The sequence below is a fragment of the Hemitrygon akajei genome, chromosome 9 (genome assembly GCF_048418815.1).
Source record: "Hemitrygon akajei chromosome 9, sHemAka1.3, whole genome shotgun sequence".
Taxonomy (NCBI): Eukaryota; Metazoa; Chordata; class Chondrichthyes; order Myliobatiformes; family Dasyatidae; genus Hemitrygon; species Hemitrygon akajei.
In genome coordinates, this window is record NC_133132.1 from 29,845,097 (window position 1) to 29,867,817 (window position 22,721).

Consider the following 22,721-nt stretch of genomic DNA (forward strand, 5'->3'; position numbering starts at 1 on the left):
CCAGCTGTAGAAAAACCATTTCCATGAATAATACAATGCTAAAATTGGAAATTGAATATACCCACGATGGTCAAATAAAGGCAGTATCAGGATTTCATTTACTATGTATGCAAATTTCGCTGACAAGTAATTACACCACTTGTTCTGATGTAGCCATAGTGATTATGATTTCTTCAGGAAGAAAATATACCCAATAACTAGCACAACGTGTAAGCGACGTTGTCTATTTTATTTTATGGAATGCCAAAGTTTGATCATCTTCACTATCTACGCAAACGTTTGAAAAATGATGCTCTTGTCGGACATATTGATCAAGGCAAAAACGCCACAGTAGATCGGGTAGATTTTAATTACTTCGTGATAAAATTACATGGACGATATCAATTTCAGAACGAATGCTGTTTAAGAACGTCCAGCAGGAAGCAATGCCTGTTTTCCCCCGGTTGAAAAATGTGTCAGCGACAATCGAAAATTTAACATCTGTACATGAAATTCATTTGTTTTATTTTAAAGAAACAGTGTCTAAACATATTGTATTACATACAGCTGGATCGCGCGATGTTTGTTTGAAATGGGGGTTGCTTGAGTCTCGTGTTTAACCACGTAGGAGTAAAGCTCGTGTGAGTTCCAGTCTGAGGTTGGCAGAGTCAGGTAACTGCTCGCACTGAACGTGTTGTCCGCGTCCTGCTGGATCCGGCTGGTCTCAACGCCATTCCTTCTCGTACTGCCGTCCACTGTCCACTCGATATTCACAGCGGCCGGATTAAACCCGCTCACTAAACACACCAGGGTGGCGGTGCCCTGTCCCCGAATTTTTTCCGCAGACTGTCGGAGGACGGATACGGCGGGTTTTCGCGGACCTGTAAATAGAAAGAATTGCAGGGAAATGAATTATTAATTGATGTAAATTGGAATCAAACTTTGCCTTTTTTTCCAACGATTTTACAGCCATAAAAGTCAGAACGCATGAGAACCCGATCACAACTGTATTTCATTAGTGCAGTTTGATCTTCAACAAACGCAACAAAGCCAATATACATCATGAACATTAGAAATAGCTACAAAGCAAAGGAAAGAGAGGGATTTTCATAACAGTATTATTCAAAGCAATAAAATAACAAATTTCGATGGAATGGTAAAAGAAAATCCGACTGGAGAGGCCTCTGAGCAATCGCTGACAGAACCCCCTTTATTCGTGAAATACTCTCCAATATACATAAGATACACTTTATCTAATCCCATGATACCCCGATCCAATCTGATGTAGCTATGCAATACTTAATTTCATGACAGATTATTGGCATGTTCCATGGTGTTAAATCGTAAAGACATGAATCAGAGAACCAATAACAAACCCCGAAAGAGATATGGCAAAGCGCGTGGCAAAACTCCGAAATGTCGTCGCAGCTATTCACGTAAAAAGCAAGAGATGAGGCAGTGGGTTTGCGTGACATACTGTGCCTTTGTCTGTTCTCGGAGATGCCGCAATTCGCCGCGGTAAAGGAGGGATTATGAATGGCTAAAAATCATGGAAATATTTTAATGGGAATAGATAATACGTTAAAGTTTTATACTTGGAGTTTTTAGTTTTTAGTCCCACAATTAATTCCGAAAGGGTTGTTTGGACCGGGGTGATACACACTGAAGGAAAACCCAATAAAAACTCTCAGAGATTTATGAAATCCAGAAGATGTGGACATCTGAGTCATTGTTTTTATAACCATTTATTTTCATTAATTTGAAATGTTGAACCCATTCACACAATAAGATATCAAGACTACAAAACAGAATTTACAAAGAAATCGTTTTACGGTCGTATCTCGGAGGAAAACGCGACGACAAGTCAGAAAAGCTAAAGAGCAAATTTACCGTGTTTCAGACCTGAGAGATGTTATTCAAGGAGAAATCACTTAGTACGGTAATGATCAGGTATCCAAAAGTAGATACTCAGTGGCCTACGGGCCTAGAGAGTTTGAAATGTAAACAAAACAGGTGGGCCGAGTGATAATTTGATATGAAAGCTGAGACATTCACACTGAGACGTTGCAGAAGGCCAGACACACCGGTGAGGCCGAGGTGGGCTCTGGGGCGGCGTTTTGCTGAAGACAAATTGGCTGGAAGTTAGAACGGAGCACCATAATCTTGATGACTTCAGGCTAATAGGTATAGAACAAGAGGAGCTGAAGTAACGTGAAAAGATCAAGTTGAGCAAACAAAGATTGAAATTAGGCATAAATGGATATTAAACATAAGTGATAGTAGTTGCTATGACGAAGGAGAAGGAGCTTGGGATGCTGAAAGATCTGAAGTTGGATAAGTCGACAAACTAGATGGACTCCACTCCAGGATTCTGCAGGCGGTATCTGGATAGATTAGAGAGGTACAGACGTCTTGTAAACGGCGACCGAATTAAGAAGTCGGAGGAGCAAGGAGACATGGAAGTCATCCTGCAGGTACAACTGTCCCTTGGGCAACTCCTAAGAAACACTCGCTAAAAGCACGAATCATCACGAATCACGAAGCTATTTTAAAAATGTTATGGCAATGAACTTAGGTTGTTTTGAAGATACTTTTCAGCTAAATTAAGTGACCCTACCAAGCAAAAGGGGTGCATATGCGCTAGTTTTCTGCCTGAGGTATTGTAAAGATACAATGAGAGGCGGACCGTAAATCAAATCGAAGCATCAGGATTGATAATATTATTCCCAGGTTCAAACGAAAAAAAAAAATCGAAAGGTCATTAGACCCCAACACCAACTTACTGTCGAAATTCAGTTTGGTTCCTCTCCCTAAGGTGAATATGAACGCGCTACCATCCGCGACACCACTGTAATAATCGGCGGCGTCCTGCCATTGCACGTTGGTGATGGTTAAATGCATTTGGTTGCTCGATGAGTCTGTGGAACCCATGAATCGATCTGGAATTCCCGATCATCTCGTGGTGCTTCCATACAACACAAAAACTGGGGCGCTGCCGGGTTTCTGCATGTACCAGCTCGCGTAGTAGCTGCCGATGCTACCCCCTGACATGCTACAAGTGATTTTCATGGTTCTACCCGGAGTCGCCGATACGGACGGAGACTGAGTCAAAGTCATCTCCGAGTTTGCAGCTGGCGAAAATAATAAATAATTATTTAATAACCGTTAAGTAAAAACACAACATAAAGGACAGTATAAAGGATTAAGTATTCTACCTACTGAACAAACAGGACACAAACGCGGAAAGAACCAGGACCCATTCAGCCATGGTGAAGCTGATAAGAAGAATCAGAAGTCAAAGGCTTTCGGACACAAGTCCTGTTCAGGGCTTTCGAAGGTGCTCCTGAAGAACTGTGGAAGACTGCGAAGTCACTGAAATATATATTCATGCAGATGTCTACTCACGAATGAATTGCATCCTGATTCAGGAAATGGGTGGGGCAACTACGTAAACGATGCTGAGGTCGAGAGGGTTGAGAAATTCAAGTTCAGTAGAGTGGACGTCACCAATAACCTATCCTCGTCCAACCACGTAGATGTCACTGCAAAGAGCGCTCATTGGCGCTCTATCTTTGACTCTCAGCAATTTTTATCGATGAATTGTGTCTGGATGTAGCACGGCTGGGTATGGTGTCTGCTCTGCTGGTAATTGAAATAAACTGAAGTGAGTTTATTTGCATAGAGCTCAGCACATCACGGAAGCCAACTCCTCTCGATGAATTCTGTGTACACTGTCGCTGCCTCGGCAAAGCAGCCAATATAGGCAAAGACGTCAACCATCACGGACATTCTCTCTCCTCCCCCATCCCATCGGGCAGAAGATCCAAAAGCCTTAAAGACACTTACCACCATGCTGAAAGACAGTGTCTGTCTCGGTGTTATGTGACCTCTTAATGTTTCCCTACTGTGATCAGATAGACTCTTGACCTGACAATCTACGTCGTTATGCCCTTGCACCTTACTGCCTACCTGTCCTGCACTTTCTCTGTAACTGTAACACTTTATCCTGCTCGCTTGTGCTATTTCAATGCACTGATGAACTGATCTGCATGAATGACCTGCAAAACAGTTTGTTCTCTGCACCTCGGTACATGGGACAACAATTAAGCAATTTGAAAATTTACCAATTTACTGATTCACAGGTTCACTGTCACTGACATTTGCCACATTTCCACACAGCCCCAAACTCCAACCCCCACATACAATATCACAGGGGGCATATAAACTATCAATGTATCAAAATGGGACGAAGCGGCTGAAGTACTGTAGGTTTGAGGTTGCCATAGGCGGGAATAGCTCAGGGGAAAGGGCTGCATCTGACCAGAAATACGAAGTGATTAGTAGATAACAACCGAACAGAAAGACGAGTTTACAACGAATTGATAATTGCGAGTAAACAGAAATATTATAAGGAAAGCTGAGAAGGAATTTGAGTTGAGTCTCTGAGGCGTATCCACTTGTTATTTACCAAATATAACTCGGAAATTCACCCTCATGTTTCTGCTATTCTTCACCCTCGTCTCGGAAATGGAAAGTATCATCAATATAATCCACAGAATATTGTGTTAAACTGTTCGGGTAAAAGTTTTCCCGTGTTACACGGTATACGCTGATAACGTCAATGTAAAACGCCGTGATGATTAATTGCCACAATGCATTTAAAGTGTTGGCTGCACGGATGAGCTGAAGCGCTTGTGATGGTGGACAGACAATGCAACTGTTTGGCGTTTCACTCAGGGTGGCGGGAACGAAGGGAGTTCTGTAGTGATACATGATACTTGGAATATCGTTGGAAAATGTTTCAGATTTTCAGCGGAAGTTTCTCCTTTGCAGTGTTTCAGTGAGACTCAATAACACGCCGTTGGTCTCAGGCTGATTTGTTTCTGTTTTTCTATGAAGTTGAGACGGGGAGGTTTGCTAAGGCTACTGGGGAGAGTTTAAACTATTGTTGTTGTGGGGTGGGAACCGAACTGAAGAGGTTGGGGAAGAGGAGGTTAGCTCACAAATAGAGAAAGCTTGTAGACAGTGCCAGAGGGAGGTTAGGCAGGTGATAGAGAAGGGAAGCGCTCAGACCGAAGGCTTGAGATGTGTCTATTTTAACGCAAGGAGTGTTGTGAACAAAGCCGATGAGCTTAGAGCGTGGATCAGTACTTGCAGATACGACATAGTGGCCATTGCAGAGTCTTGGATGGCTCAGGGACAGGATTGGTTACTTCAAGTGTCGGATGTTTCAGCAAGGACAGGAAGGGAGGCAAAAGAGGTGGGTGCGTGGCACTGTTGATCAGAGATAGTGTCACAGCTGCAGAAAAGGTGGACGCCATGGAGGGATTGTCTACGGAGTCTCTGTTGGTGGACGTTAGGAACAGGAAGGGGTCAATAACTTTACTGGTTATGTTTATAGGCCGCCTAATAGTAATAGGTATATCGAGGAGCAGATAGGGAAACAGATCCTGAGAAGGTGTAATAATAACAGAGTTGTCGTGATGGGAGATTTTAATTTCCCAATTATTGATTGGCATCTCCCTAGAGCGAGGGGTTTAGATGGGGTGGAGTTCGTTCTGTGAGTTCAGGAAGGTTTCTTGACACAGTATGTAGATAGGCCTAGAAGAGGAGAGGCTGTACTTGATTTGGTATTGGGAAATTAACCTGGTCAGGTGTCAGATCTCTCAGTGGGAGAGCATTTTGGAGATAGTGATCATAATTCTACCTCCTTTACAATAGCATTGGAGAGAGATAGGAACAGACACGTTAGAATAGCGTTTAATTGGAGTAAGGGAATTATGAGGCTATAAGGGAGGAAATGGGAGGCTTGAATTGGAAACAGATGTTCTCAGGGAAATGTACGGAAGAAATGTGGCAAATATTCAGGGGATATTTGTGTAGAGCTCTATGTAGGTACGTTTCAATGAGACAGGGAAGTTATGGTAGGGTACAGGAACCGTGGTGTACAAAGCCTTTAATAAATCTAGTCAAGAAAAGAAAAGCTTACAAACGTTTCAGAGAGCTAGGTAAACTTCGACATCTAGAAGAATATAAGGCTACTAGAAAAGAGCTTAAGATGGAAATTAGGAGAGCCAGAAGGGGCCATGAGAACGCCTTGGTGGCAGAATTAAGGAAAACCCCAAGGCTTTCTACAAATATGTGAAGAGCAAGAGGATAAGATGTGAAAGAATAGAAACTATCAAATGTGACAATGGGAAAGTGTGTTTGGAACCGAAGGTACTTAATGAATAATTTACTTCAGTATTCACTATGGAAAAGGATCTTAGTGATTGTAGTGATGCCTTGCAGCGGACTGAAAAGCTTGAGCAGGTAGCTATTAAGAAAGAGGATGTGCTGGAGGTTTTGGAAAGCATCGAGTTGGATAAGACGCCGGGACCGGACGAAATGTACCCCAGACTACTGTGGGAGGCGAAGGAGGAGATTGCTGAGCTTCTGGCGATGATCTTTGCATCATCAACGGGGACGGGAGAGGTTTCGGAGGATTGTAGGGTTGCGAATGTTGTTCCTTTATTCAAGAAAGGGAGTAAAGATAGCCCAGGATATTATAGACCAGTGAGTCTTACCTCAGTGGTTGGTAAGTTGGTGGAGAAGATCCTGAGCGGCAGGTGCTGTGGACAGTGTGGAGGGCTGTCAGAGGTTACAGCGGGACATAAATAGGATGAAAACCTAGGTTGAGAAGTGGCAGATGGAGTTCAACCCAGATAAGTGTGAAGTGCTTCATTTTGGTAGGTCAAATACGATGGCAGAATATAGTATTAATGGTAAGACTCTTGGCAGTGTGGAGTATCAGAGGGATCCTGGGGTCCTGGGGTCCGAGTCCATAGGACGCTCAAAGCAGCTGCACAGGTTGACTCTGTGGTTAAGAAGGCGTATGGTGTATTGGCATTCCTCAATCGTTGAATTGAATTGACGAGCCGAGAGGTAATGTTGCAGCTACATAGGACTCTATTCAGACCCCACTTGGAGTACTGTGCTCAGTTCTGATCGCCTCACTACAGGAAGGATGTGGAAGCCATAGAAAGGGTTCAGAGGAGATTTACAAGGATGTTGCCAGGATTGGGGAGCATGACTTTTGAGTATAGGTTGAGTGAACTCGGCCTTTTCTCCTTGGAGCGACGGAGGATGACAGGTGACCTGATAGAGGTGTATAAGATGATGCGAGGCATTGATCATGTGGATAGTCAGAGGCTTTTTCCCAGGACTGAAATGATTGCCACAAGTGGACAGAGGTTTAAGATGCTGAGGAGTAGTACAGAGGAGATGTCAGGGGTAAGTTCCTTTACTCAGAAAGTGGTGAGTAGGTGGAATGGGCTGCCGGCAACGGTGGTTAAGGCGGATACGACAGGGTCTTCTAATAAACTTTTAGATAGGTACATGGAGCTTAGTAAGATAGAGGGTTATCGGTAAGCCTAGTAATTTCTAAGGTAGAAACGTGTTCGACACAACTTTGTTGGGCGAAGGGACCGTATTGTGCTGTAGGTTTTCTATGTTTCTATGCAAATTTAATTTAAAACATAGACAGCAGGAAAGGATTCCAAGTCCAAAGCCAAATGTCTGTTGCAATAATTATCGCCCATGTTCTCACGGTAATATTTCCCGATATTTGCATGATGTCAGTTTGAAAAAGATAACATTCATTCTGGAGTAATGACTCCAATGAACCAAGTTTGGGAAATTGACGCAGAGCACAGTCGCTGTTATTTTATGAGTTTAGGGCCCGGTTCCTTCTTTCTCACAAGCAAGTATAGGTATCAAGTGATGCAACATTTCTTCCTACTGGCGTAAATGACACACGAACCAATATAATGTTACATTCACTATGTGCTACACTGTAGACACCTGAATATAGAGGCCATTTGCGATTTTGAATGGTCAATTCTCTTGACGCAAGTATAGAATCACCTGGCATTGAGGGTGACTGGGGCCAGGAATCAAATGGACCTTCATGAAAATAAAACCTGCTTGTTCAGTACTATCCTTCTGACATGTCACACTTAGAATATGAAGTAGGCCCCTCGGCCTCCTTCCTGATCTTCCGATAAATAGAATTACGACTGAATCCAATGGAATCTCCGCCTCTAATTCCTTCTTCGTGTCCTTTGGTTGGCGCAAGAACACGTTATTCGAAAATATTCCAAAATATTTAACGAGCACCTCACACCCCATTCGTTTAGTTTGAAGTATAATTCCCAATAATCATGAACGTGCAATTATGGCAAACAACCTTTGTTTCGTCGGATGCACATTGCCCTAAGATCTTGCCTGAATTCATATACCACAGGAGAATTTTGCTTTATTATTTTTCAGACCACCTTTTCCTCTCCGTGCCCTGAAAATAGGCCATCCACCTTCATTTCTTTGTGTTCAGCATTCACTATGAACGAATCCTTGTGCATTTTCTCATCTTCCCGTCCTTCCTGAATGTGACGTTACCTTTAACATTCTAGTCCCAATCCAAATAGTCCAGCAGGCATGCCTCGGTAATATCTGTCGGTCGATGCTTATTCACTTTCAGATAGCTGCTGTTTGTGAAATGTTCTGTGTTCTTTCATATACAGTCAGTGGTCATTTTATTCGGGTTTAAGAGAATGTTACCAAAGCAAACAAAAAAAAAAATAAAGAGCGAGCTCTAAGGAGAATGGCCAAACTGGATGAAGCTGACAGGAAGGCGACAGTAGCTCAATTAACCACGCGTTACACCAGTTCTGTGCAGAAGAGCATCTCTGAACGCACAACACGTCGAACCTCGAAGTGAATAGGCTGTAGGAGGAGAGGACCACGAGCATAAACTCATGAGGCACTTTATTGGGTGAAAATCGTAGGGAACCCACAATTTCTAAGATACTCAGCCACCCCGTCTGGCACAAACACTTATTCCACGTTCAAAATAATTTAGATCACTTTTCATCCACTTTCGGATGTTTGGTCCGAACAACACCTGCTGCTCTTGTCTGCATGTTCATTAAGCTTCTGCTATATGACTGACTGATTAGATATTTGCATTGAGGAACCTGCAGGCGTACCTAATAAAGTGACCACTAATGCTAGCTCTTTGGATTTTTTAAGACAACGCTTGGTTATTGTGTGGCGCGGTCCAATTAGACGTATGAAAGAATGTAGACCGTGCATTACTGGTATGGACAGAGGTTATAAGGTAACAGATCAACGAATTGATCTGGAGCTCTGACGGAGATCTTTCAGATGTCATTAGAAACAGGGATTGTGCCGGAGGATTGGCGTATTGCTCATGTGGTTCCATTGTTTAAAAAGGGTTCTAGAAGTAAGCCTGGCAATTATAGACCTGTCAGTTTGACATCAGTGGTGGGTAAATTAATGGAAAGTATTCTTAGAGATAGTATTTATAATTATCTGGATAGACAGGATCTGATTACGAGTAGCCAGCATGGATTTGTGCGTGGAAGGTCATGTTTGACAAACCTTCTTGAATTTTTTGAAGTAGTTACGAGGAATGTTGACGAGGGTAAGGCAGTGGATGTAGTCTATATGGACTTCAGCAAGGCCTTTGACAAAGTTCCACATGGAAGGTTAGTTAAGAAGGTTCAGTCGTTAGGTATTAATGCTGGAGTAATAAAATGGATTCAACAGTGGCTAGATGGGAGATGCCAGAGAGTAGTGGTGGATAATTGTTTATCGGGATGGAGGCCGGTGACTAGCGGGGTGCCTCAGGGATCTGTTTTGGGTCCAATGTTGTTTGTAATATACATAAATGATCTGGATGATGGGGTGGTAAATTGGATTAGTAAGTATGCTGATGATACTAAGGTAGGAGGTGTTGTGGATAATGAGGTGGGTTTTCAAAGCTTGCAAGGAGATTTATGCCGGTTAGAACAATGGGCTGAACGTTGGCAGATGGAGTTTAATGCTGAGAAGTGTGAGGTTCTACATTTTGGCAGGAATAATCCAAATAGAACATACAGGGTAAATGGTAGGGCATTGAGGAATGCAGTGGAACAGAGAGATCTAGGAATAACAGTGCATAGTTCCCTGAAGGTGGAGTCTCATGTTGATAGGGTGGTGAAGAAGGCTTTTGGAACGCTGGCCTTTATAAATCAGAGCATTGAGTACAGAAGTTGGGATGTAATGTTAAAATTGTACAAGGCATTGGTAAGGCCAAATTTGGAATATTGTGTACAGTTCTGGTCACCGAATTATAGGAAAGATATCAATAAATTAGAGAGAGTGCAGAGACGATTTACTAGGATGTTACCAGGGTTTCAGCACTTAAGTTACAGAGAAAGGTTGAACAAGTTAGGTCTCTATTCATTGGAGCGTAGAAGGTTGAGGGGGGATTTGATCGAGGTATTTAAAATGTTGAGAGGGATAGATAGAGTTGACGTGAATAGGCTGTTTCCATTGAGAGTAGGGGAGATTCAAACGAGAGGACATGATTTGAGAGTTAGGGGGCAAAAGTTTAAGGGAAACACGAGGGGGTATTTCTTTACTCAGAGAGTGATAGCTGTGTGGAATGAGCTTCCTGTAGAAGTAGTAGAGGCCAGTTCAGTTGTGTCATTTAAGGTAAAATTGGATAGGTATATGGATAGGAAAGGAGTGGAGGGTTATGGGCTGAGTGCGGGTAGGTGGGACTAGGTGAGATTAAGAGTTCGGCATGGACTAGGAGGGCCGGAATGGCCTGTTTCCGTGCTGTGATTGTTGTTTGTTATATGGTTATATGGAATTGGAGGCTTGTCACATAGTAGCCAATTAATACAACCAATAGTGTAAGCATCGGCACGGACTAGAAGGGCCGAGGTGGCCTGTTTCCGTGCTGTAATTGTGGCAGCTGGAGTCCAACCCAGATAAATGTGAAGTGGTTCATTTTGGTAGGTCAAATGTGATGGCAGAATATAGTATTAATGTTAATACTCTTGGCAGTGTGGAGTATCAGAGGGATCTTGGGGTCCGAGTTCAAAGGATGCTGAAAGCAGTTGCTCATGCCGTGGAGTTCTTTGAGACTTCTATGATTTCCAGATTGTAAGCTTTTGAAAACACCTACTAATTCCACCTCTCATCTATGCACTCTGTCATCTGATCAACTTTCATTGCAGTTCCATTGGCATGGTGATTGGACGCCTCTCTATTTTGGCTATTCGTTAAGAAAGATTTTCTCCTTTTATCATTTAATCTTTATTCTTTTCCCCGTGACTTTTCATGGATAGTTAAATGTCAAAATGGAAGCACCTGTCATCATAGCGCAATGCCGGCAGGGAAGAAAAATGCTAACTGATTCTGAACGAAGTGTGGAAAATTATTTGCATCGTATGATATTATGTTGCCCGTTTTAATTAAACAAGAATGAAGATTTTCTTACTTTACTGAGAGATAACGACTAGAGTGTTTTGGTAAGTACATAAACAAAACAAAAGACAGACCTCGCTCTAAACATTCCATTTAAGGTGATATTAGTATGAACTTGCAGCAATGAGACTAATGCCGAAGTGAGAAGGGAAGACGAACGCTCGGTTTAAAACTGTCGAATGATGGTGCATACTTTGAGTAAGGCGATAAAGGATTCCCGCCTAACAACGGATGTTTTGAGTTCTTCCCACCTGTGTAGGAAGTCTTAGAGCATTGGGCACCAAATTTTCTAAATAGTCTTTATTTGTGAATAGTTCTCTTAACGAGACTCGTTAAACCCTTGCGTTTTCTGTTTAAACTTATTAAAGTTTATTTTGATTGACATGGGGTTTCCGGGTACTGTAATTATTTAAGCAGTCTTCCAATTATTAATTTCGCTGGCCCTAGCTTTGAGAATGTTAGTTCTCTCGGTGTCACTTTGCCGAGCCGTCGATTGTCAGTTGGAACTCTTATGAATAAAGCAAGATCGCTGACTCCGTTTGGCAGCCTGTCTTTTCTCGGCACTTCCGTTCAGTCTGCACGGTGACTAAAAAAACTCAGCGATATGATGGGTCCAGTGGAACTTGTAAAGTGGCGTCCGGCGTTCCTTCGGTTTCCGACTGTCTCGAGCCTTCATTCCGAGTTTCTGGAGACCAAATTCCGAGTCCACGTTTAGAGCTTGCCTGGACCACATTAAGAGCTTTTATCAAGAGTTTTAGTGTTGTTAAAGATTCCTGGGTCTGCCATGGCCCTCCAGGCTTCCGAGGACTATTCGATTTTCCCGAGTTTTATTCTATATTCCCCAGATTTAGTTCATGTTTCCCAAATTTATTCAATTTCTATCTCGAGATGACCAATCCTGTCTCGGGATCCCCAAGAGTATCTCGAGTTCGTCAGGTCTGTCTTCAGTTTATCAGGTCTATCTCGAGACGACCAACCTTGTTGGGAGATGAATCGCCTGTCTCGGATTCCCCAGATCTGTCTGTCTCGTGTTCAGGCGTGTTACTCTCGGGTTCCCCAAGACGTCAGGTGCCGGACCTATTGTCATGAGCCCTTCGAGCCGTAGAGCTTCAGACTACAAGGTTTATGAAGCATACGTATTGTTATTAAGAACTACTAGATTCTAGTCAAGTCCCATAACTCCGATGAACTCCAGTCGATAGAAGTCGAGCCTATGCACAGTTTCTCCTAGGATACCGAACCACCAACGAAATCGTTCTTGTAAGCTTCCTCTGAACTTCTAACACATTTAGATAATTTTTAAGTAAGAAGAATTCAGTACACAGTCCACATTTGGTTCTTTATTGCCCTGTCACATGAAGCATAACACCCCCAAATTTTGCACATAATTCCCTTAACATGTTCCCAGCCTTTTTAGTTACTTGCACCTGAATAATAGCATTTTGTGAATTACATACTACCGTGATCTAAATGCCTTTACCCCTCTTCAACTTGGAAGGTTACAATCTCCAAATGTTTGGAAAATATGCTGTTGAAGCATTTTTCATGCCAGCTCAGTCACTCTATTTCCCTCTTTTCCTCTTTTTTCCTCTTTTTCCTCTTTTTGCTTTGCCGGATCTTAGCTCACCCACTAGATTATCAATATCCCTCCCAAGCCTTTTGACTTTCTCTTCACAATGTAATTACCTATTTGTTTTTTTGTCATCAGCGAAGTGGAAGGACCTGAATTGTTTCACAGATTGTGAGATATATCATTCCAGAGACTCGGCCATTAATGTCTGAACTTCATTTTTTGTCAGTCAATCAATTTTCTATCCATGACAACATTTTATCACTTATTATTCTGCCCTCGTTCAAGGCAGATTCAAAGATTGATTGAAATTCCTTCGACTTCTAACAAGTGCTTTCAACGAATGAATGAATATACAAGCGATTATATAATGGTCCATCCGATGAAGACAGGCAATGGCTTAGCAACGCCGAAACGATTAATCAACATCAGCTGTGACCGAACAATTAACCAATGAAATCTAGTAATAAATAGCAATCTAGATCAGGGAAGATATTACACCTCTACCATAAAGGTATATTTTGCACGTTAGCCATTGATGTGACTCTTATCAATGTTTCAGCGCAGGAGTGCGCGGAAATGACATGTCTGAAGAAGTTACAACAGGAGAATCCTCGTCTGCTAAAACGTAGAGATACTGCGCATTCCAAGACTCTTAATCAAACTACGGCCGGTGTCTCTATGAAACAATTAGCGCGCACCCGTGTTGCTCGAAAATCAAGAAAGATATTGGAAAACAATGAGGTGAAGAACGATGATAACATGTATTTGCCTTTTTATTCTTGGAGGAACCATTCGCATTCCCTAAATAGGAAGGGTTGCAGTCACTCTATTGAGTCCTTACGAAGGGTCTCGGCCCGAAACGTTGACTGCTCATTTCAACGGATGTTGCCCGACCTGCTGAGTCCATTCAGCCTGTTTGTATGTGTTGATTTGACCACAGCATCTGCAGTATACTTTGTGTGTACTCTATTGGGAGTATTGTACAGCGCACACCTCTCAACAGGAACATCGAAGAGTAGGTCGGCAGGTCGATTTTGGAAAGCTGCAAAAAAAAAGTATTTCCCTAATAATGATCGGCATAGCTTACATGCAAAAGAATTTAGACAGAGCAGAATTTGTTAGGTCTGTTAATGAAGGATTTTTGAATATGTGGACAGGCAAACTAGAAGAGAGGCCTTACTGGATCGAGTGCTAGCCAATGGAAGAGGCCAGGTTTCAGATTGCTCGTGGGTGATCACAACTCTCTAATTTACCAATCCCTTGGAGAGGGATAAGAGCAGATGGTTTTGAAGGTGAGGGAATTATGATGCTATAATACATGAGCTTGTGAGCAGAAATTGGGAATTAATGTTATCAGGGAAATGAACAAGGAAATGTGAATGTTGTGTAGGGAACACTAGTGGGGTTCTGGGTAGCATCTTCCAGTAGAACATGAATGGTAGGGAGAAGGAAGCATGGTTGACAAGAGATGTGAAGCATCCCACCCAGAGGATAAAAGAAGTTCACTAAAGGTTTTTGAAGGAAAGATTAGATAGAACTCTTGAGTGTTACGAAGCAGCCAGGAAAGAGCTGAATAATGAATTTAAGAGAGCTAGAGGAGGGGAATGAGAAGAGCTTGGCGAGTATGATTAAGGGAAACCTCAAGACGTTCTACACGTAGGTGAAGAACAGAAGGATGACTAGAGTGAGTAAAAGAAAAGGAACTATGCGCTTGGAGTCGGAGGAGGTAGGGGATTTCCTTAATGAATTAATGTCTTCAGTGTTCACCACTGAGAACCTAAAACAGGCTGACATGCTAGAACATGTGACGTTAAGAAATAGGATATTGTCGGACTTTTGAAAAACGACATAAAGCTCCGGGGCCGAATGGGGTATACCCTGGTTACTACGGGAAGCGAGGGAAGAGAATGTTCCCTCTTGGTGATAATCTTTTCGCTGTTATTATACACAGGAGGAGTAGCAGAAGGTCGGAGGGTCTCAAATATTATTACTTTGTTTTAGAAATGGATTAGGGATAATCCTGGGAATTATAGACCGGAGCTTCATGTCAGTGGTGGTCAAACTTTGGAACTGATTCTTAAAGGCAGAATTTATGTGCATTTGCAGAAGCATAGCCTGATTACATACAGTACAGCTTTTTGAGGGGCAGTTCCCGTCTCACGAACCTGATTGACTTTTTCGAGAAAGTGACTATAGAAGTTAATAAAAGTAGAGCGGTGTATATGACTTACCTAGCATGTTTGCTGTTGTGTGCTGGGACAGCAGGCTGAAGGTAGCAGACACCAACAGAATCAACAAACTCATTCGTAAGGCCAGTGAAGTTCGGGGGGGGGGTGTGGTGGTGTTGGAACTGGACTCTCTGACGGTGGTGTCTGAAAAGAGGATGCTGTCCAAGTTGCATGCCATCTTGGACAATGTCTCCCATCCACTCCATAATGTACTGGTTAGGGACAGGAGTACATTCAGCCAGAGACTTATTCCACCGAGATGCAACACTGAGCGTCATAGGAAGTCATTCCTGCCTGTGGCCATCAAACTTTACAACTCCTCCCTCGGAGTGTCAGACACCACGAGCCAATAGGCTGGTCCTGGACTTATTTCCACTTGGCATAATTTATTTATTATTATTTAATTATTTATATTTTTATATTGCTATATTTCTACACTATTCTTGGTTGGTGCGACTGTAACGAAACCCAATTTCCCTTGGGATCAATAAAGTATGTCTGTCTGTCTGTCAGACGTCTGTACATGGATGTTAGTAAGGCGTTCCTATATTGTGTGCTGCTCTGGATACCTTCCTACTTTCAGCGATGATGTCAACAAAATTGAAAGGGTACCGAGGAAATTTATAAGGATGATTTCTTGACCTGAGTACCTAAGTTATGTGGAAAGGTTGAAGAGGTTGGCACTTTCTTACTTGGAGCATAAGAGAATGAGTGGAGATTGGATAGAGATATGCAAAATGATGTGGGGAATAGATAGGATAAATGTAAGCCGGCTTTTTACACTCGGGTTGGGTGAGACTAGAATTAAAGGTCATGGGCTGAGGGTGAAAGGTGAAATGTTTAGGGGAAACATGAGGAGGAGCTTCTTCACAGAGAGTAGTGAGAGTGTGGAATGAGATGCCAGTGGAAGTAGTGCATGCGATTCGAGTTCAATGTTTAATACAAGTTTGAAATATCAAAAGAATATGGTTGGGAGGGGTATGGAGAGCTATGGTCTAAGGACAGGGCGATGGGACAGTTGACACAAGGCTGTTGGTGCTGTGGTTAAAATTGTCGTAGTTTACAATGGGATCATTGATGGGATGCGTAGCTGGGCTGTCAAGTATCAGATGGCTTTCAATGCGGAAGAATGTGAAATAATGGACTTTGGAAGAGCGAAATCAAAGGCGGAGTACAAGTTTAAGGAGAAGATTCTTAGCAGTGTAGAGGACAAAGGGATCCTGGGGTCCACTCACATAGATCCCTCAAAAATAGCCGCGCATGTCAATAGGGTTGTTTAGAAGGCATATAGCCTGCATTAGTCGAGGGATCGAGTTCAAGGGCTGCCGGCTAATGTTGTATTTCCATAAAATTCTGGTTAGACCACACCTACATTGTTGTGTTTGATTCTGGTCAGAATAGGAAGGACGTGGAAGCTGTAGAGAGGGTTTAGAGGAGATTTACCACGATGCTGCTTGGATTAGAGAACATGTCTTATCAGGATAGGCTTAGAGAGCTAGGGCTTTTGGCTTTGGAGTGAAGCCGGTTGAAAGACGGCCTGACAGGGATGCATAAGATAAGAGGAGTAGATAGAATGGATAGCCAGTGGCTTTTCCGTAGGGTGGCAGCGGTATATTCGAGAGGGCAGACTTTTAAACTGATTGGACGAAAGTATAGAGGGTGTCAGAGGTATATTCTTTACACAGGGTGGTATGTTCGTGGAATGCCTTGCCAGTGTGGTGGTAGGGGCAAATATATATCAGGGACATTTAAGAAGCTCTTAGGCCAATGGATGAATAAAAAACTGGAGGGCTCTGTGGAAGGGATTGGTTAGATTGATCTTGGATTAGGTTAAAATGTGGGCAAAAGATCGTGGGCCAAAAGGTCTGTGCTATGCCTAACGTTTCTGTATACGCTTTTTAATCATACTAACCGCGATCATTCATATCTTTCTCTGTATAGTTTGAAGTGAGCCACGCCCTTTGCCAAAATATCCCAGCGCAGTTCTGGTCATTTTATCGTCCTATAACAACTCTGAATGGTCTGCCACACCAAGTACAACCGCGCACCTGCCGCGCAGTAACTGGAATGCCCCCGCGCACACAGACCTTCTGGTGCGATACTGGAATTTACTTTTATATAATGTGATTTTAAAGTACTGCGCAGTTTACAGACCGTGTAAAAATGTCCTGCTCAGAGCAATGGTTGGTCTGTGCAGCTGTAAAGTTACAGGGAACTCCTTAGGCCTTCCATATTCAGAGAAGGCAAGTCCAACGGCTTCAGTCCAGAGTGACTGATGAAGACCACGTGATATTAATGTCCCCGTTTCAATAACCCATGTATGAATTTCAATGACTAGTTGCAAACTTGCTCTTGCTATTCTTTTCTCATCGAGATAAAGCAACTTGTATAACCAATTAGAAAGACGTGAGTACAATTCGTATTCTCATTCGCCTGAAAATGAGCTTTTACGTTATGTATTGGACATATTTATCTTATGTTTAGGATACCGTTCTCTCGACCTCTATACTATGGGCACGGTGTTCTACATTACACACAGAAAGCTATCATTATATATATTCTACAAACTAATGTACAGATGTCGGTGCGCTGTCTTCAGTGCTTCACTGTTTTGAATCCCGAAATAGCTTTAGATAATCAACCAGCGTCTAACTGTATTTACTAGAAATGCTTTGGACTACCATTTTCAATGTTTGTTAGGTATTGTAAGCCCAAATCACCTCGAATGAAACCTGTAGTTCTGAAGGACACTTGAGCAAGAATTTCGTTAGTTTGAACTCTAGTAAGTGCTATTCTGCTCTGCGCTGCTGCTTACACAGGGTACAGAAGCCCTTGTCTCCCCGAATATGACGAGCTGTAGAAAAACCATTTCCATGAAGAAAACAATGCTAAAACTGGAAATCGAATATGCCTACGATGTTCAAATAAAGGCAGTATCAGTATTTCTTTTACTATGTATGTAAATTTCGCTGACAAGTAATTACACCACTTGTCCTGATGTAGTCATAGTGATTATGGTTTCTTCGGAAGGAAAACCTACCCAATAGCTAGCACAACGTGCAAGCGACGTTGTCTATTTTATTTCATCGAATGTCAAAGTTTGATCATCTTCACTATCTACGCAAACTGTTGAAAAATAATGCTCTTGTCGGACATATTGAACAAGGCAAAAACGCCACAGTAGATTGGGTAGATTTTAATTACTTCGGGATAAAATTACATGGATGATATTAATTTCAGAACGAATGCTATTTAAGAACGTCCAGTAGGACGCAATACATGTTTTCTCCCGGTTGCGAAATGTGTCAGCTACAATCAAAAATTTAACATCTGTACATGAAATTCGTTTGTTTTATTTTCAAGAAACAGCGTCTAAACATTTTGTATTACATACAGCTGGATCGCGAGATGTTTGTTTGAAATGGGGTTGCCTGAGACTCGTGTTTAACCACGCAGGAGTAAAGCTCGTGTGAGTTCCAGTCTGAGGCTGGCAGAGTCAGGTAACTGCTCGCACTGAACGTGTTGTCCGCGTCCTGCTGGATCCGGCTGGTTTCAACGCCATTCCTTCTCGTACTGCCGTCCACAGTCCACTCGATGTTCACAGCGGCCGGATTAAACCCGCTCACTAAACACACAAGAGTGGCGGTGCCCTGTCCCCGAATTTCTTCCGCAGACGGTCGGAGTACGGATACGGCGGGTTTTCGCGGACCTGTAAATAGAAAGAATTGCAGGGAAATGAATTATTACTTGATATAAGTTGGAATCAAACTTTCGTGACAGATTATTGGCATGTTCCATGATGTTAAACTCGTAAAGACATGAATCACAGAACCAATAAGAAACCCTGAAAGAGATATGGCAAAGCGCGTGCCAAAACTCCGAAATGTCGTCGCAGCTATTCACGTAAAAAGCAAGAGATGAGGCAGTGGATTTGATTGACATACTGTGCCTTTGTCTGTTCTCGGAGATGCCGCAATTCGCCGCAGTAAAGGAGGGATTGTGAATGGGTAAAAATCATGGAAGTATTTTAATGGGAGTAAATAATACCAGTTAAGGTCTTATACTTGGATTTTCTAGTTTTTAGTCCCTCAATTAATTCCGAAAGTGTTGTTTGGACCGGGGTGATACACACTGAAGAAAAGCCCGATAACAACTCTCAGAGGTCTATGAAATCCAGAAGATGTGGATATCTGGGTCATTGTTTTTATAATCAGTTTTTCCATTAATTTGAGAAGTTGAACCCATTCACACAATAAGATATCAAGACTACAAAACAGAATTTATAAAGAAATCGTTTTACGGTGGTATCTCGTAGGAAAACGCAGCGACAAGGCACAAAGCTAAAGAGAGATTTTCCAGAGTTTCTGACCTCAGAGTTGTTATTCATGGAGAGATCACTCAGTACGGGAATGATCAGGTATCCAAAAGATAGATACTCAGTGGCCTGCGGGGCTGGAGAGTTTGAAATGTAAACAAAACAGGTGGGCTGAGTGATAATTTGATATCAAAGCTGAGACATTTACACTCAGACGTTGCAGAAGGCCAGACACACTGGAGAGGCCGAGGCGGGCTCTGGGGTGGCGTCTTGCTGAAGGCAAATTGGCTGGAAGTTAGAACGGAGCACCAGAATCTTGATGACTTCAGGTTAATAGGTATAGAACAAGAGGAGCTGAAGTAACGTGAAAAGATCTAGTTGAGGAAACAAAGATCGAAATTAAGCATTAATGGAAATTAAACATAAGTGATAGTAGTTGCTATGACGAAGGAGAAGGAGCTTGGGAGGGTGAAGGATCTGAAGTTAGATAAGTCGATAAACTAGATGGACTACAGTCCAGGATTCTGAAGGCGGTAGCTGGATAGATTAGAGAGGCATTAGTAACGATCTTTCAAGAATGGGCTAATGGGTCCGCAGGACTGGAAACTCACAAATATTATTCCACATTCTGAGAAGAAATGGACGCAAAATGCAGGATATTATGGGCCAGTTAGCCTGACGTCAGTTAATTTCCTAGTAAACATGCTGATGTTTAATCGAAATTTAAATATATCGAGTTTGCTAGAATCCATTAGTAAGGACGAAATTTCTAGATACTTGGTGGCATAGGATAAAATCAGCCGTGATCAGCATGGTTCCCTTAAGGGGTAATTTAGTTGACAAATCTGTTGAGATTCCTTGAGAAAATACCAGGCAGGATAGACAAATAAGAGTCAGTGGATGTTATTGACTTGGATTTTCTGAAGACCATTGACAAAGTGTCACACATCAGGCTGCTTAACACGATAAGAGCATAAACTATCACAGGCATAGATGGAGCATTGGCTGACTGGCAGGAGAAAAGCGTGAGGATAATCTTTTCTGGTTGGCTACCGGTGACCAGTGGTGTTCTGCAAGAATCGGTGTTGAGTCTGCTACGTTTCATGCTGGAAGGTAATGATCTGAACGACGGGATTTATGGATTTGTGGTCACGTTTGCGGATGATGCAAAGACAGGTGGAGGAGTAGACAGTGTTGAGGCAGTAGGAGTCTGCAGAATGATCTTGAGGGATCAGGTGAATGGGCAAAGATGTGACAAATGGAGTACAGTGTAGGAAATTGTATGGTCATGGACAATGGTAGAAGGAATAAAGGTACAGACTTCTTCTAAACGGAGATCGAATTAAGAAGTCGGAGGAGCAAGGAGACATGGAAGTCATCCTGCAGGTACACCTGTTCCTTGGGCAATTCCTAGGAAACACTCGCTAACAGCACGAATACCAAGCATAGTATTTATTTCGAGATGAGTAGAATATAAAAGCAAGGATGTATTGCTAAGATTTTAAAAGACAATAGCCAGAGCAGATTTAGAGTATTGTGAGCAGTTTTGGGCCACATATCAAAGAAAGGATGTGCTGGCATTGGAGAGGGACCAGAGGAGGTTTTACAGGAAAGATCGCGACAATGAAAGAGTTAAAGTATAAGGAGCATTTGATGGCCCTGGGCCTGTACACGCTGGATTTCAGAAGAATGGTGGGGGTTGGGTTGGGGGGGGGGGTGTGGAGGATGAAGTCTCATTTTAACCTACCGAATACTGAAAGAGCTAGATTGAGTGGAAGTGGGAGGATGCCCCCTTTAGTGCGAGAGGGTAGACCAGAGAGAAAATCCTTTGAATACAAGGATAGCCCTTTAGAACTGACATGAGGAGAATTTGATTTATCCGTAAAGTGGTGAATCTGTAGAATTTATTCCCAAAGGATGCTGTGGAGACCAAGTAAATTTAAAACTGAGTTTTATAGTCTCTTGGTTAGCAACGATGTCAAAGGTTATGGAGAGAAGTCAGGAGAATGATCTTGAGAGAAAAATATACCAGCGATGATCAAATGACGGAGCAGATTCATGGGGTCGAATTCGCTAATTCTGTTCCTATATTTTACCGTCTTAAGGAAATAAAAGTTCTCTATCGCATTTCGGTAACATTCACAGCTCGGCTCTGGTCCCCATTAAGCTTCAGGTTCAGGATAAATTGTATTGTCAGTCAACTGTTTACATGTACACGGTCAAACATAACAACGTTTTAGGAGACCAAGGTGCACAACACAATACACACAAAATAAAGTAATATTAGCAGAAATAAATTTTAAGAAACGAACAAAATATATTCCAGCCGATTGGCATTCAGATCATTTATACAATAATTTGTGGGCTCTAAACATGACTTCACCTCGGTTGTCTAATGCAAAACCTCACTGTTGTGAATATATTTTAATGCATCTGTTCCCTGGGACACTTTTAAGATACACTCGGTAACAGCACGAAGCATCTATTCACGAAGCTATTTTAAAAATATCATGGCAATGAACTCAGATTGTTTTGAAGATACTTTTCAGCTAAATTAAGTAACCCTACCAAGCAAACAGGATGCATATGTGCTAGTTTTCTGCCTGCGGTATTATAAAGATACAATGAGAGGCGGACTGTAAATCAGATCGAAGCATCAGGATTGATAATATTATTCCAAGGTTCAAACGAAGTAAAAACCCAAACGAAAACAAAAGGTGATTAGACCCCAACAAATATTTACTTACTGTTGAAATTCAGTTTGGTTCCTCTCCCAAAGGTGAATGCGTACGGGCAACTATTATACCAGACACCACAGTAATAATCGGCGGCGTCCTCCATTTGCACGCTGGTGATGGTTAAATGCATTTGGTTGCTCGATGAGTCTACGGAACCGGTGAATCGATCTGGAATTCCCGATCCTCTCGTGGAGCTATCATACAACACAAAAACTGGGGCGCTGCCGGGTTTCTGCATGTACCAGCTCCTGTAGTAGCTGCCGATGCTATCCCCTGACATGGTACAAGTGATTTTCACGGTTCTACCCGGAGTCGTCGATACGGACGGAGACTGAGGAGTCAAAGTCACATCCGCGTTTGCAGCTGGGGAAAGTAACAAATAATTATTTAAAACCCTTAAGTAAAAAACAGAACATAAAGGACAGTATAAAGGAGTAAGTATTCTACTTACTGAACAAACAGGACATAAACGCGGCAAGAACCAAGACCCATTTAGCCATGGTGAAGCTGATAAGAAGAATCAGAAGTCAAAGGCTTTCGGACACAAGTCCTGTTCAGGGCTTTCGAAG

The 22,721-nt window shown here is 42.4% G+C and overlaps 1 protein-coding gene and 1 pseudogene across 1 annotated transcript; both read right to left on the bottom strand.

Moving 5' to 3' along the window:
- Positions 1 to 447: 447 nt before the first annotated feature.
- LOC140732985 (immunoglobulin lambda-1 light chain-like) lies at positions 448 to 3,315 on the bottom strand (annotated as a pseudogene).
- Positions 3,316 to 18,279: 14,964 nt separating this feature from the next.
- Positions 18,280 to 22,721, bottom strand: LOC140732983 (immunoglobulin lambda-1 light chain-like). Its single transcript, XM_073055720.1, has 3 exons — positions 22,604 to 22,721; positions 22,162 to 22,515; positions 18,280 to 18,808 (listed from the first exon to the last, which is right to left on the bottom strand). Exons 1-3 carry the CDS (start codon positions 22,650 to 22,652, stop codon positions 18,486 to 18,488), a joined length of 726 nt encoding a protein of 241 aa, XP_072911821.1. The 5' UTR covers positions 22,653 to 22,721; the 3' UTR covers positions 18,280 to 18,485.

Coding starts and splice junctions, on each gene's coding strand:
- LOC140732983 (XM_073055720.1), bottom strand. CDS start 22,652: ATGGCTAAATGGGTCTTGGTTCTTGCCGCGTTTATGTCCTGTTTGTTC. Junction 22,516..22,603: donor GTTTATGTCCTGTTTGTTCA/GTAAGTAGAATA, acceptor TACTTTCCCCAG/CTGCAAACGCGGATGTGACT. Junction 18,809..22,161: donor AACCAAACTGAATTTCAACA/GTAAGTAAATAT, acceptor TTCTATTTACAG/GTCCGCGAAAACCCGCCGTA.